The sequence below is a fragment of the Dama dama genome, chromosome 3 (genome assembly GCF_033118175.1).
Source record: "Dama dama isolate Ldn47 chromosome 3, ASM3311817v1, whole genome shotgun sequence".
In the NCBI taxonomy this organism is placed as follows: Eukaryota; Metazoa; Chordata; class Mammalia; order Artiodactyla; family Cervidae; genus Dama; species Dama dama.
Window position 1 is genome coordinate 32051483 of NC_083683.1, and position 16848 is coordinate 32068330.

General features: G+C 35.8%; 1 protein-coding gene and 1 non-coding gene across 2 annotated transcripts in view; both read left to right on the plus strand.

Moving 5' to 3' along the window:
* LRRIQ1 (leucine rich repeats and IQ motif containing 1) overlaps positions 1-16848 on the plus strand; it is a 189091-nt gene that overhangs the window by 63966 nt on the left and 108277 nt on the right. Inside the window, exons 14-15 of the mRNA XM_061125407.1 lie at positions 12500-12679; positions 15264-15713. Coding sequence (XP_060981390.1) covers positions 12500-12679; positions 15264-15713 — 630 coding nt within the window. The remainder of the gene's footprint in view (positions 1-12499; positions 12680-15263; positions 15714-16848) is intronic.
* Positions 7676-7782, plus strand: LOC133049562 (U6 spliceosomal RNA). The gene has a single exon (XR_009691366.1). It is a non-coding gene; the product is annotated as a U6 spliceosomal RNA (small nuclear RNA).

Sequence of the window (16848 nt, forward strand, 5' to 3'; positions counted from 1 at the left end):
TTTTGGAAGCCCCCAAAAATAGTCTCTCACTATTTGCATTGTTTCCCGATCTATTTGCCATGAAGTGATGGGACCAGATGCCATGATCTTAGTTTTCTGAATGTTGAGTTTTAAGCCAACTTTTTCACTCTTCTCTTTCACTTTCATCAAGAGTCTCTTTAGTTCCTCTTCACTTTCTACCATAAGGGTGGTATCATCTGCATATCTGAGGTTACTGATTTTCTCCTGGCAATCTTGGTTCCAGCTTGTGCTTCATCCAACCCAGCATTTTGCATGATGTACTCTCATATAAGTGAAATAAGCAGGGTGACAATATACAGCCTTGACATATTCCTTTCCCAATTTGCAACCAGTCTGCTGTTCCATGTCCAATTCTAACTGTTGCTTCTTGACCTGCATACAGGTTTCTCAGGAGACAGGTCAGCTGGTCTGGTATTCCCATCTCTTTCAGAATTTTCCAGTTTGTTGTGATCCACACAGTAAAAGGCTTTGGTGTAGTCAACAAAGCAAAAGTAGATGTTTTTCTGGAACGCTCTTGTTTTTTTGATGATCCAGTGGATGTTGGCAGTTTGATCTCTGGTTCCTCTGCTTTTTTAAAAGCCAGCTTGAACATCTAAAAGTTCATGGTTCACATACTGTTGAAGGCTGGATTGGAGAATTTTGAGCATTGCTTTGCTTGCCTGTGAGATGAGTGTCATTGTGCCGTAGTTTGAACATTCTTTGGCATTGCCTTTCTTTGGGATTGGAATGAAAACTGACCTTTTCCAATCCTGTGGCCACTGCCGAGTGCTGAGTTTTCCAGATTTGCTGGCATATTGAGTGCAGCACTTTGCCAGCATCAGAAAAATAAGTATATTTAATTTAATTAAAGGCTCAAACTAAAAGCAAAAAGCACTTCTGATAGAGGAAATATTCAAAAGAGGAGGGAATGTGAAAGATAAAGTTGAGGTCTGTAGAAGACCAGTGTGTTCAGGTAAAGTGGGTATAGTGAGAAATACCACTGGAAAGAAGGAAGAAATCAAGTACTTAGGCTTATAGCGTGTCAAAGTGGGCTAAGTACCTGTACATGTTCCTTCACTTCACAGCAACTGATTGGGTTCTGTAATTATCGTTCTCATTTTACAGAGTATTTCCTGAAGCTTAGATACCTTGTGATTTGCTCAGTTAGGAAGTCATTGTCAGGGGTGTTATTTGAGTTCTGAAGCCAGAATTTCAACATTGTGTTCTGCTTTTTCATGTGTTATATTATGGCCAGATAGTAACTTTCATGTCTAGGATAAAAAGCCTCTTTTATCCTGAAAACATACACCAAACATGTATTTTTCAAGCCTGGAGAGTAAACTGCTCATGTGCATATCTAGTTCTACCACTTCCTAGATGTTTGCCTTGCTCAAGTTACTTCATTTTGCTATGTCTCTTTCTTCATCCGTAAAATGGGTATGATAATAGTACCTATCTCGTAAGATAGATTCATTAGGGTAATATAGGTTATACCACACAACAAGGAACTCAGAAATCTATGTGGTTCCATCAGTAGAAATTTTTTGTTTGTTTGCATTATGTCTGATGTTAGGTTGGCCTGTCTCTTCTAAGCAGATTCAGAAACTCAGGCTGCTTCCATTTTGTGACTCTGTGTCACAAAACTTGAACATAACTTCATTTTTATAGGCAGTAGATTGTGGTGGGGGAAAATGACCACCAGAAAAACAACTGACATTTAACCACTCTGCCCTCAAAAGTGGCAGGTATCACTTCTCTCATATTGTATGGCCTATAACTAATCCCATGGCCAAACTAACTGCAAAGAAACCCGGGAAACCTAGGGAAGAACATGAGTATCAGAGCAGAGCAGTCTCTATGAGGAGCAAATATATGTGTTACCACATGGTAGCACTTTTTATGGAGGGGAAATGGCAACCCACTCCAGTGTTCTTGCCTGGAGAATCCCAGGGACGGGGGAGCCTGGTGGGCTGCCGTCTATGGGGTCGCACAGAGTCGGACACGACTGAAGTGACTTAGCAGCAGCAGCACTTTATAGCCATCCCTAACAGAAACACACTTGATAATGCTAGCCTTTATTTTTAAGGAGTTACAGAGAGATTTTCAACAGTTATGTGAAAATGACAATAGTGTTTGGGGAAGCTTGTTTTCAGCAGAAAACTGGCAAGAAGTTAAGGAGAAATAGCCAAATTAAATGAAAATGCTAGCATTAAAAATGGCTAAAATTAAGTAGTAGAAGTGGCCCCAGTTATTGTACAGATTCTTATAGCGTCCTTGTATGACACCCAAGTTATTTGTTGAAGGTATACATTACTAAATTTAATTATATTATAATGTGTAAACATGTAAAAAATACATGTTTCAGCCACTACTTTTTCTATTGAACTTACTCAGTTTTACTTTTGTGACTGAAAATGTCATTTTCCCAATTGACAATTTATATTAGTCTTGATTTTCAGTAATTATCAATATCTGGAGTTCTAAAATTGGAGTCCTCAGACTCCTTGGGGACCATAGTATTTGTAAAATTCTCCAAGTTTCCTGAGAAACTGATCTTAGGACAAGTTATCATAGGAAATGTCAACTGTTAGTTAACAACAAATTAGATGGTGATCAGAAATTACAAGTATTTAAAGAATGTGTGTGTAGATGTGATATGTTTCTAGACCTTTTGCCAGCTTGGTGAAGGACTTCATCTTCTGGAATAGAAGCAGTCAAGATCCCCATACAGGTGCCCTAACTCACAATCTAGGACTGCTTCTCTTACATTGAGACTTAGAGCACTAATCCCCACGTTTGGGTCCTCACTCTCGGAACCCATATAGAGAGTGCAGTTATGTCTGAAGGACTGTTTGACAGGTGTTATTATTTATTATAAAGATGTCTAATGGGTTGTTTCTAGAGAGATATTTTTATTTTCCCAAGTAACTATAGAGAATAAGTTATAGAATTGGCATACAATGACAAATCAAATGGCAGTTATGTACATTATTCAGAGCAAGGGGATAATGGTTTTACTATTAGGTGTTGGGCAAACAGGGCATGAATTCTGTTGTTGATCTGGGATCAGTTACCATCTAAACGGCTGCCATGTTGCAAGTTGTAGCAGCTAAAAGCAAACCTATGTCCTGAATAATCTTTTATTTTTTGTTATTTTGTTTGTAGAAAATATCACTTATTTAATTGAATAAAATATGCTTGTTGTAAAACCTACTGATATAACCTATTGTAAGAAGTATATAAAGATAATATTCACATTTTACTGCACTTAGTATATACACTTTATAGTTTTAAAGAAACTATTTAATTAGAAGTAATACTGAGAGAAAATAGATTAGTATTTATATGTACAATTATTTAGCTATGATATTATCTATGTTTAAATTAGTCTTTCTGAACTAGGACAATACCAACTAGGACAAAACCAATATAGATCCAGTTGCCCTAATACAGTTTTCATAATTTTAAGAAGAGATTCACTTATCTAAAGAGGTTAAAATCTGGTGATCTATAAAATATGGATTTGTTAATGAAAAGATCAACTCAAACTTTTACTAGTGTTGTTCTGCTGAACTTTACATAACCCCTTGATACCAACAAAGGGATTAGTTATAGATTTTCCCAATTGGTTTCTTACTTTCATGTCCAGCCAGTGATAACACGAACAAAACTGATGTACTAAAAAATCTCTTTTTAAAACTTAATCCACAGACTCAGTTTGGAATTTCCTTTGGGAATGTGTTTCATTCATGAATGATTAATAGAGCTTCTTAAGTGACAGAATATTCACCAGGAAGTTTTCACTAAATGAAATATTGATTCAGCCCTTGACTAGGAGGAGCCCAGCTGGAAAAACTAAGGCTGAGATCTCACAGTGTCTTTATACTTCATTTCACACATGAATCAACTTGTTACAGCACTTTCTAATATATTTATCAGAGTCTTTATAAGACTGCATTTGAATTTAAAGCCAGTCCATGCACTACTAATTTATACAAATCTGACTACTGTTCCTCAAAAAAAGATTCAAGAAAAAAAATTGTTCAAATAAAACATTAGTCCAATCTGGATATTTATTATGTAATTCACAAATTTCAAGACACTGTCACACTCTTCAAGATCCCACCAAACTACATATTTATATCCAAAGGTTCAAAACAGTCTAACTAAAATGGACTGGGAACTATTTTATACAAAGGTGATGAGTATAACATCAAAATATTCCAAACATAAAAATTCAAGGTCTGTTGTCCCACATTCTCTAGGCTTATTATGTGTAGCTAAAATATTATACTTAATGAGTCTATATCAGTAACTATTAATATGTCCAAAATATAGCATTTGGTGATAAAGCTATCACTTTTCCCCACACTCATCTGGTGTCAGTTAACATCTCAACAGCCTCCGCATGATGACAGTTGCACCACCTAGAAAAAACTCTACCGTCCTGTGTTATCTCTGAATGTCTTTTTCATTACTTTGGTTGTCTGAAACATAAACATTTATTTTATTAAATAAGATATTTGTGGTAAAATATTAATCTGATCCTTAATCAGATAAAACAAATTCTTATTTTTTTGCCTCTTGGATGGTATTGGTTTATTTGGTTAAAATGGCTCTTCATTCCAACCATCAATTATTTCTGAATAGAAATAATTGTTCAGAAATCTTCAGACATATGTCTGAATTATTTATGTATTTGGTATGTACTGTTGAGTTTTAGAGTTACAGGGATAGTTTTCTAAAAACACCTTCACACCATTTATATAAAACCAATGGCAATGTTAACCAGTGACATATCATTGGAATGTAACCACCCAGAGACCACAGTGTCTCTTATTTTAGCAAATTCTTCTGATATCATTGATATATAGAGTATAAATTTCCTTAAGAAAAATGAAAGCTATTTTTTTAATTTAAGATAATTTATAAATGATTTGAATTTGTTTTTTGTTTTTTTTTACTTCAAACTTGACTGTCTCTGATTTTAGCATAACATGCTATAGTCTATTTCCTTCCCAATGTAGTGGTTTTATTCTTTAAAGTGCTCAGGAAAGACTGAATTAAAAAAAGAAAAAGTATATATATATATAGAGAGAGAGAGAGAGAGATTTCCCCAAACCTGCCAGTAGAGGGCTATGTGTAGCTGAAGACTCTTCATTTCAAAAAACATCCCAAGCATGACTGAAGCAGTAGTTCAAGGACAAGCTTTTCAGAAACACTACCCTGGGGGTTATTTCTCATCTCAATGAATTTAGGGAGTGACTAAGGCAAAGACAGAAGTGTTAGACCCTGCGGTTCTCATGCGAGCAGCATGAGCATTGCCTTCTTTTTACAGACTCCTCACTTAGCCATATTGAGACCTGAAAGATGTCTGCTCACGAGTGTCTCACGAGGATTACTGCATCTGCACTGTCACCATGGGGCCACCATCCTGGTGAAAAGTTTTGTATATACAACCGCTTACTGAAATGATTATACCCTCAAGGAAAAGATAATTAGCTTTACCTAACCCTTAAGACGGAGAAGGCAATGGCACCCCACTCCAGTACCCTTGCCTGGAAAATCCCATGGACAGAGGTGCCTGGTAGGCTGCAGTCCATGGGGTCGCTAGGAGTCGGACAAGACTGAGCGACTTCACTTTCACTTTTCACTTTCATGCATTGGAGAAGGAAAATGCAAAAACCCACTCCAGTGTTCTTGCCTGGAGAATCCCAAGGATGGGGGAGCGTGGTGGTCTGCCGTCTATGGGGTCACACAGAGTCGGACACGACTGAAGTGACTTAGCAGTAGCAGCAGCAACCCCTAAGAATGCAACTTATGTTAAGATAATATGCTTTATTAATTTCCCTTCCAAGGTATGCATGTGTGCACAATTGCTTCGGTCATGTCCGACTCTTTGAGACCCCAGGGACCATAGCCTGCCAGGCTCCTCTGTCCAGGCTCCTCTGTCCAAGGATAGTCATTCCCTTCTTCCCGGGATCTTCCTGACCCAGGGATCAAACCCATGTCTCTTAAGTCTCCTGCAGTGGTAGGCAGCTTCTTTACCACTAGCGCCTCCTGGGAACCTATTTCAAGGACTGGAGCCTGTCACTGGCATAACTCATTTCATCAGCTAATCAGGTTCATTCTGGAAATCAAGGTATCAGATTGATATTTGCTTGGTACCCAAAGAATTAGAAATGTTGCTATTCTCAAAAACTATTTCCACCAAGTTTTTTTTTTAATTTTTTTTTCATTTATTTTTATTAGTTGGAGGCTAATTACTTTACAGTATTGTAGTGGTTTTTGCCATACACTGACATGAATCAGCCATGGATTTACATGTGTTCCCCATCCTGATCCCCCCTCCCGCCTCCCTCCCCATCCCATCCCTCTGGGTCTTCCCAGTGCACCAGCCCCGAGCACTTGTCTCATGCATCCAACCTGGGCTGGCGATCTGTTTCACACTTGATAATATACATGTTTCGATGCTGTTCTCTCAAATCATCCCACCCTCGCCTTCTCCCATAGAGTCCAAAAGTCTGTTCTGTATTTCTGTGTCTCTTTTTCTGTCTTGCATATAGGGTTATCGTTACCATCTTTCTAAATTCCATTTATATGCATCAGTATACTGTATTGGTCTTTATCTTTCTGGCTTACTTCACTCTGTATAATGGGCTCCAGTTTCATCCGTCTCATTAGAACTGATTCAAATGAATACTTTTTAATGGCTGAGTAATATTCCATGGTGTATATGTACCACAGCTTCCTTATCCATTCATCTGCTGATGGGCATCTAGGTTTCTTCCATGTCCTGGCTATTATAAACAGTGCTGCAATGAACATTGGGGTGCACATGTCTCTTTCAGATCTGGTTTCCTCAGTGTGTATGCCCAGGAGTGGGATTGCTGGGCCCACCAAGTTACAAAAAGCCTTTTATTTGCTCTTCTATAATTTAGGAGATTTAATTTTTTAAAAAATTTACCAGTAATAGAAATGGAGCATTTTAAAGCATTATGAACACCAATATAGTCTTAACTTTCAATACTCTGTATTATCACCTCTCAAAAATCATTTTTTTCACACTTAACATTTTATAATTATAATTAAATAAGTTATTTTGACATCACAGTCATATCTTAAAGAAATTTGACTTGGTATTCTTATGAATAGTTAGAATACAATGTTGCTTTCTTAGTACTGTAATAAATTATTTGGTAGGATTGAATATTTCCTTGCTTTGATGAAAAAGTAAAATTGAAAGTCACTCAGTTGTGTCCAACTCTTTGGGACCCCATGGACTGTAGAGTCCATGGAGTTTCTCCAGACCAGAATACTGGAGTGGGTAGCCTTTCCCTTCTCCATGTGATCTTTCCAACCCAGGGATTGAACCCAGGTCTCCCGCATTGCAGGCAGATCCTATACCCACTGAGCCACAAGGGAAGCCTTAGTTAAAGATTTCCTGTTATATTTAATATTGTACCTCTGAGGTGAATGCCTCTGCTTACCTTATCACTTGTGATGAATAGCTATCATCTTAAGGTAATGTTCTGCATTTGAATCATGTCTTAATACGACTCTAAGCAGAAACACAATATATGCCAGATACTTAACCCTTTGTGGTAAGCATTGTAGGTAGTTTTTGAATTGATAAGCATTTCTAACTTCAAGCCACCTAAAAAAGTTCAAAATAGTGCTAGCTTCGGCAGCACATATACTAAAATTGGAATGGTACAGAGAAGATTAGCATGGCCCCTGTGCAAGGATGACACATTAATTCATAAGCCAATCCATGTTTTTTAACATATGTAAAATAGATAGCCAGGGAGGGTTTGCTATATGACTCAGGGAACTGAAAACTGGGGCTCTGTGACAACCTGGGCCGGGGGGGTGCGGGGAATGGGTTGGGAGTTGAGTGGGAGACTCAAGGGGGAGAGGATGTATGTATAGCTCTGGCTGATCCATGTTGATGTATGGCAAAAACTAACAGAATATTGTAATTATCCTTCAATTAAAAATAAATAATTTTTAAAAGCTCAAAAGGTATGGGCTCAAATTTTTAACAGCTTACACTCCTTATTATTAGCAAAGCTTTTATCTGCTTCTTAACATTGTAAAACATTTAATAATTACCCTGAAGAACCAAATCTAAATCTAATTTTTTTTCTCTTATTTGTTATCTGTAAGTAAGGCAATATTTCTGGAGTGGTTGGAGGAGTGTAGGGAGCTAGTCAACTGTGTCCCCAGGAAATGGAAAACTGTGGTATTCTTCTATTTTGTTTCATTGAAAAAGATGTATTTGTACCTCACTTATGATGACTTTTATTTACTACCAAGGCTACCAAGATCATAAACTATACACAGGATGCATTATGACTTTGGTTAGCCTTATGCATTTTTGCCTTAATGGACCACTTCCTCCACTAAAAAATAATTAAAATTATATTTTACAACTGTGTTTGGACAAATAGCTATATCAATCCTGACTATACAACCTAGGTAGAAGGAATAGTGGTTATTAGGGCTTTGCATTCATAACTCTTAGCATTTTAGTACTCTTACCCTGCCATCCTTCATTTAGTGTTTAGGAACTGCTTGTTTCATTTTTTAATTACCAAAATTTATTTTAGAGCAATTTTAGGTTAACAACAAAGCTGAGCAGAAAGTAGAGAAAGTTCACACACACCCCCAGTCCCCACACATGTACAATATCCCTCACTGTAAATATCCCACACCAAAGCAGTATACTTTTGTTTTTTGGCCGTGGTGCAGGGCAAGTGGAATCTTAGTTACCTGACCAGAGATCAAACCTGTGTCCCCTGCATTGGAATCGTGGAATCTTAACCACTGGACTGCCAGGGAGGTCCCAAAGCAGTATACTTTTTACAGTCAATGAACCTGCACTGACACATATTTATCACCCAAACTCCACAGTGTTATATTAGAGTTCACTCTCGGTGCTTTACTTTCTATGGGTTTTGAATGTGCCATGACATGCATCCACCATGTGGTGATGTGTGGGATCATTTTACTGTCCCGACAATTCTCTGTGCCTTGCCCTTTCATCCCTTCCTCTACTTTAACCCCTTGTTGTTTCTCAGTGCTCAGTCGTGTCCGACTTGTTGTGACCCCATGGACTGTAGCACACCAGGCCTCCATGTCCGTCACCATCTCCTAGAGCTTGCTCAAACTTATGTCCATTGAGTCGGTGATGCCATCCAACCATCTCGTCCTCTGTCATCCCCTTCTCCTTCTGCCTTCAATCTTTCCCAGCATCAAGGTCTTTTCTATTGAGTCAGCTGTTCGCATCAGGTGGCCAAAGTATTGGAGTTTCAGCTTTAGCATCAGTCTTTCCAATGAACAGTCAGGACTGATTTCCTTTAGGATGGACTGGTTGGATCTCCTTGCAGTCCGAGGGACTCTCAAGAGTCTTCTCCAGCACCACAGTTCAAAAACATCAATTCTTTGCACTCAGCCTTCTTTATGGTCCAACTCTCATATCCATACATGACTACTGGAAAAACCATAGTTTGACTAGATGGACCTTTGTCGGCAAAGTAATGTCTCTGCTTTTTAACATACTGTCTAACTTAGTCATAGCTTTTCTTCCAAGGAGCAAGCGTCTTTTAATTCCATGGCTGCGGTCACCATTTCTAGTGATTTTGAAGCCCAAGAAAATAAAAGTCTGTCACTGTTTCCATTGTTTCCCATCTATTTGCCATGAAACAATAGGATCAGATGCCATGATCTTCATTTTTTGGATGTTGAGTTTTAAGCCAGCTTTTTCACTCTTCTCTTTTACCTTCATCTAGAGGTTCTTTAGTTCCTCTCTGCTTTCTGCCATAAGTGTGTTGTCATTGGGATATCTGAGGTTACAGATTTTTCTCCTGGCAATCTTGATTCCAGCTTGTGCTTCACCCAGCCTGGCATTTTGCATGATGTACTCTACATTTAAATTTAATAAGCAGGGTGACAGTACAGTGCCATGATGCACTCCTTTCCCAACCAGTCCATTGTTGCTTCTTGACCTGCATACAGGTTGCTCAGGAGGCAGGTAAGGTAGTCTGGTGTTTCCATCTCTTTAAGAATGTTCCACAATTTGTTGTGATCTACACAGTCAAAAGCTTTAGCATAGTCAATGAAGCAGATGTTTTTTCTGAAATTCTCTTGCCTTTTCTGTGATCCAGTGGATGTTGGCAATTTGATCTCTGGTTCCTCTGCCTTTTCTAAACCTAGCTTGAACATCTGGAAGTTCACATACTGTCAAAGCCTAGCTTGGAGAATTTTGAGCATTTCTTTGCTTGCTTCAACCCCTTAAGGCAACCATTAATCTTGTTGTCTACATAGTTTTGCTTTTTTTTCCAGAATGTAGCACAATTGGAATTATACAACATATGCCCTTTTCAGATTGGCTTTTTTCACTCAGTAATATACATTTGCATTTCCTCTATGTTTGTTCATGGATGGATAGCTCATTTCTTTTTAATGCTAAATAATTTTATACTGTATGGATGTATCACAGTTTATCTTTCACTTCACTTACTGGAGGACATCTTGGTTGTTTTCAACTTTTGGCTGAAACAAATAAAACTGCTGTAAACGTATGTGGGCAGGTTTTTATATGAACATATATTTTCAGTTCATCTGGATAGATACCAAGGAGACTGATTGCTAGATCAAAAGTAAAGATGTTTAATTTGGTAAGAAATCACCAAACTATCTTCCAAAACGTCTTCCATTTTTCATTACCACCAACACTTAATGAGAATTCCTGTTTCTCCATATCCTCACCAGCATTTGGTGTTATCAGTGTTTTGGATTGTGGACATTTTACTAGGTAGGTAGTAGTATCTCATTGTTGTAATTTGCAATCCATTAATTAATGCTTGTTTGTCATATTTATATATTTTGGTAAGATGTCTTTTAATATGTTTGGCTTACTTTTAAACCAAGACATTCATTTTCTTATCATTGAGTTCTAAGCATTTTTTTTGGTATATTTTGGATAACAGTGATTTATCAGATGTGCCTTTTGCAAATATTTTCTCCCAGTGTATGACTTGTCATTGAATTGACAGTGTCCCTGGGTATGGGAATTTTTAATTTTAATGAAGTTCAACTTATAAATAATTTTTTCATAGATATGTCTTTGGTATTGTATCTAAAAAGTCATCACCATACCCAAGGTCATTTGGATTTTATTACATTTTTTCTTATAGGAGTTTTAGGGTTTTGCATTTTGCTTTGAAGTCTGTGATCCATTTTGAGTTAATTTCTGTGAATCTTAAGAAGTCTGCATCTGGATGTTTAGATTCTTTTATTTTTCTGTACAGGGATGCTCACTTACTCTCTAGCACTAATATTTGAAAAGTGTTCTTTTCTCCATTGTACTGACTTTATTGGTCTATTTCTGCATTTTCTATTCTGTTCCATCAATCTGTTTGATTATTCTTTTGCCATTACTTAATTATTTTGATTACTGTAGCTTCATAGATTATTTTGAAGTCAGGTAGTGTTAGTCTTTCAAATTTTCTTCAAAATTAAGCAGACTATCTGCCTCTTTTGCATGTTTATATAACTTTCAAATCAATTTGTTTATATCCACAAAATATCTTGCTGATATTTTAATTAAATATGTAATATCTCTGGATCAAGTTGGGAAGAACTAACTTTTGACAGTATTGAATCTTCTTATCCGCAGATTTTTTCCCCCATGGGACATCTTTCCATTTATGTAGTCTTCTTTGATATCTTTTGTCAGTGACTTATAATCTTCCTCATAGGAACTGTTAGTTTCTTTTGCTCATTTTGCTCAGTTTGTTAGAACTTTTGCTCATTCAATAAGTTTAGTTTGCCTCTGTGACCATAAATAGCCTTGTGAAAAGAAGCCTACATGCTTTCTTGTGTAAAGCTTGGGAAGTACTTCAAAGTGACTGGGCTTGGTAGACCACTTTTGCTTTCTGACCTGTTTTTTCATAGCATTAATCTTTTAAATTGATAAATACTTTTGCTCATATTTTGGAGATTATTTATTATAATCCTTACCAAGATTCAAGGAGAAATATCATAATTTTGGATTTTCCAGATCATGAAATATTGAGTAATCACCACCGTTTTTGTTTTAACCCTATTTCACTGAGAAATGATCAGAATTTACACCTACTTCTGAAACAGACAGTAGCTTTGAGTTACAGTATCTTATTTTGGAAAGAGTATACCTGATACTATCTTTCTCATAATGCAGACTTTTATTTACTACTCCCAGCCCGTTTCCAACTGCTTGAATTTACCATTTGTGTTTTAGAAGAAAATGATTAAATGTGTGTCAAGAACTCTAAAACTTACTTGATACATGACATGATACCATAATTTTAAAAAAATAGGATTTTCTCTATAAAATCAATAAGTTTCAGAGATATATTCTCTGCTTATATTATTTAAATAATAGATGCATAAAATCATGTTGTATATAAACTCTCCTTTTCAAGATTATTCATTTTTTTCCTATTTTTAATAGGCATTCTCTACTTAAGATATTACCTGCTCTAAGAATCCTGAATGGTGAAAGGTTAACCTCTTATTCAGAAAGTCACACTGAAGAACACTATAAACTAGAATTAGACCATTTCCTGGAACACTGTCAGTCCCAAATTAGAGAATTTAACTTACTAAGTGAAAAATATATTACTGGAGACAGGTAAGACTGTTATCTTCTTCTTGTAATTAAAAGATACAGTGCAATTTATACAGAGCATTTAAAAATTTTCTGATCAATATACTGCTACTTTTTTGGACTTGTACAGTATGTTTTAGGAATATTTTCTCTTTAAAAAAGAAATTTATGAGCATCATCTTTTATTATTTGAAATGTATTAATCTGTATTTTGAGCATATTTTAAAGGCTAAAATTAGATTAAAATAAATGAAAGCATGAAATAGCTTCACAACAATATACAAACATTCATTCATTCAATTATTCAGTCATACATTATTCATCAATTATTGATGGACAAGACACATAAGAAGCTAAGTATTACATTTTGACCTGAAAGAATTCATGATTTCATTAAGAGACAATTAGCTAAATAAGTAATCACAATGGAGCAAGTCAAGTTTTACAAAACATACTTATTATATATCTATTATATAAAGAATAATATTACACATATTATTGTATATTAAGTTATTATGGATGTATAGTGGAGAAAAGCAGTCAAGACATGCACATATTCAGAGGACAGAGGCTGAGAACAGAGTCCTAAAAATATATCAAAGAAAGAGAACTTCATACCCCCCCCCCCGAATTCTGAATTCTGAATTCAGTTCAGTTCAGTCGCTCAGTCGTGTCTGACTCTTCATGACCCCGTGGACTGCAGCATGCCAGGCTTCTCTGTCCATCACCAAATTCTGGAGCTTACTCAAACTCATGTGAATAGAGTCAGTGATGTCATCCAACCATCTCATCCTCTGTCATCCCCTTTTCCTCCTGCCTTCAATCTTTCCCAGCATCAGGGTCTTTTCCAATGAGTCAGTTCTTCACATCAGGTGGCCAAAGTGTTAGAGTTTCAGCTTCAGCATCAGTCCTTCCAATGAATATTCAGGAATGATTTCCTTTAGGATGGACTAGTTTGATCTCCTTGCAGCCTAAGGGACTCTCAAGAGTCTTCTCCAACACCACAGTTCAAAAGCATCAGTTCTTTGGCACTCAGCTTTCTTTATAGTACAACTCTCACATCCATATGTGACTCCTGGAAAAACCATATCTTTGACTAGACAGACCTTTGTTGGCAAAGTTATGTCTCTGCTTTTTAATAGGCTGTCTATGTTGGTCATAACTTTCTTCCAAGGAGCAAGCATCTTTTAATTTCATGGCTGCAGTCACCATTTGCAGTGATTTTGGAGACCCCCAAAATAAAGTCTGTCACTGTTTCCATTGTTTCCCCATCTATTTGCCATGAAGGGATGGGACCAAATTCATGATACATGAATTCAATGTATTACTATAAATGAATTATAATTGATATATTAAAACTCTATTTTATGATTTATACCACTCCAAAAAACATGTGAAAAATAAAAGTTATTTTATATTTTCATATGATGTCTACATTATAAATGGAACAATGAGATGTGCTTCCCAATGTCTAAAATTAATTGCTAAATTACGTATTAAATTTTTGCTATTTGTACTTTTGTATATGTTCATGCTATGTAAGAGTTGGGTTTTCTATTTAAATGGGTTTTTTTAATATAGTCTATTCAGATTATAAACAAATCTCACAGCTTTAAAAGTAATTCCAATTGTTATGGATAATGTTTACTTTTAATAAATAGCTTATTTTACATTTATATTTTTGTAAATCTAAATTGATATCTCCTTGTGTATGTATGGTAACCTATGATTTTTATGTAAAGATGACTCTTAACCCTCATGTTGAAATTTATATTTACAGTTATTTGTAAGAATTTATTGCTATTGCAATTAAGTATCACTTTAGTATTGGAAATTGACCATTTTTATGTTACATCATAAATGGTGGTGAATTCAACACTTAGCCATAAACAGTTGACATCCAATATTGAAGGGAACTTTTTCTGCATTATTCACCAACAAAAAGGATATATTAACATATATTAGAGGAATCTATGCTAATGTCTCCATTTGTAAACATAGAAAGTGTCTATTTCTACATTTTAGGAAATATAACTTTCATTTTGCTTGGAATACTTAAATCCAACAATTATTCAGGAGAATCACAAACATTTATGTCTTAAAAGTATTTGAATTATCTTTGCAACAGATTTTTTTTTCCAGAGAAAAATGGAAATAAAAACTTTCCCATAATGTAAGTTATTTGTTTAAATGTCCAATACAAATATTTTGCATGGCAAAAGTCAGTGTACAAAGTACTTTTAATCTTGTTTCATAAATAACTTCTCCAAATTTAGGTAGCCATGATTTCTTGTGTTTATGGCAGTAAAAGCATGGATTTTTCTCATTCACTTGTACCAAAAATACCTAGGATAAAAGTGATTCTAAAACTTTCAGATATTTTGTTTAGATTAATGGATTGAGATTAACTACAGAAATATTTTCACTTTTTGTGAGTAATGAGATCAGTTTTTATAAAAACAATCAGAAATCAAGTTTTAATGAATTTTGTAGTAAAATTTAATATTCATGTCAGGTCACCACAGGGTTGTTTTCAAAGTCTGTACAGGTGTTACTATTTGCTGATATAATTCTTTTTATTAAATGTCCTCATTATTTATTTGCTCAGAAATATTTTCACCTTGGATGTTGCACAAAATCTCTGCTGTTATTTTAAGAAATTGATGACACTTAGTAATGAATGTCGATGTGTTCATGAACATGGGGATGTAAGTATCACCAGGAGAGGTGAATCAGAAGCCCAGCAAAATCATTTGCCTCCTACACACAGTGATAGCATACAGCAAAATAGAGTTCTTTACTCTTTTGCAAATGAATATAAACTGAACTCACCAGATATTTCTGAGAAATGGATGGACTCTGGCCCTAGTCATTCCTCATCAACCAACCCCTCCTTATGTGAAGATACTAAAGAAAGAAACCAGGAAGAAATAGTAGAACAGAAAAGAGAAGACAGCAAGACAAGCAGATTCCCCAGCAAAAGAATACCGTTCATTGAAACAGTAAGGAAAAGGTTTCCACTGGAGAACTGCCAGAATACTGAACATCATGAAAAAATGTAAGTTTTATAGATCATTTTTCTTTTACAGTTCTGTTTTATTGTTTTTATGGATAATGACAACTTGGTAAAGGCTTTAAATCCTATCATATTTCATGTCTATTTCCTTATGTTTTATGATAGGCACAGATTATTAACTACAGTACAGATTAATTTGGTTGAATTTTGGCAGGTTCTTATTTAATCAACTAGTATTATTTAATTTGAGTAACTGTGAAATTATTTTTTCTGCCTTCTAATCTCTAAATAATTGAAATGAACTTTTAATGAGGAATAAAACAATCCCATTATTCTTAAAATACTATAAAGACCTCTCACATGAGGATCTTAGGACATGCTTCCAGGGAAGGTCAGAAAATCCCTTCTGCACATGCCTTTTCTCAAATCCCTTGAGTTTAAAATAGTCCCTGGTAGCTCAGTTGATAAAGAATCCACGTACAATGCAAGAGACCACAGTTCAATTCCTGGGTCAGGAAGATCCACTGGAGAAGGGATAGGCTACCCACTCCAGTATTCTTGGGCTTCCCTTGTGGCTCAGCTGGTAAAGAATCCACCTACTTTGCGGGAGACCTGGGTTTGATCCCTGGGTTGGGAAGACTCCCTGGAGAAAGGAAAGGCTACCCACTCCAGTATTTTGTCCTGGAGAATTCTATGGACTGTATAGTCCATGGGGTCACAAAGGGTCGGAAAATAACTGAACGATTTTCACTTACACTAAAATATTCAGCATGCCAAGTATATTGGTGTGTTTTAGGATAGTTTTAGCCAGGATACTCTAGACATTACCTGTTTGAATCCTTTTAGCTCTAAACACTCCAGACATTGTCTGTTGAAATTTCAGATAAACAACATTGAGCTGTTTTAATTCATGGTAAATAAAATTGCCAAATAATAATAAGAAAGGATGAGGAACTGAAGATATAGACAAACCAAAGACCCAAAGAATAAAGGGAAAAGAAAATGTATGCCCACTTGCTGAACCTTGCCATTCAGCGTTTCAGGAAGATTCATCATCAGTTGTGCTGTGGTTTCCTCAGCATAATTTTCATATGTTCCTGTGCTAAGGGCATTGTTAGCATCATTGTTTTTTACTTAAAAAATATATATGATGCTGATGATAGTAATAATATGAGCT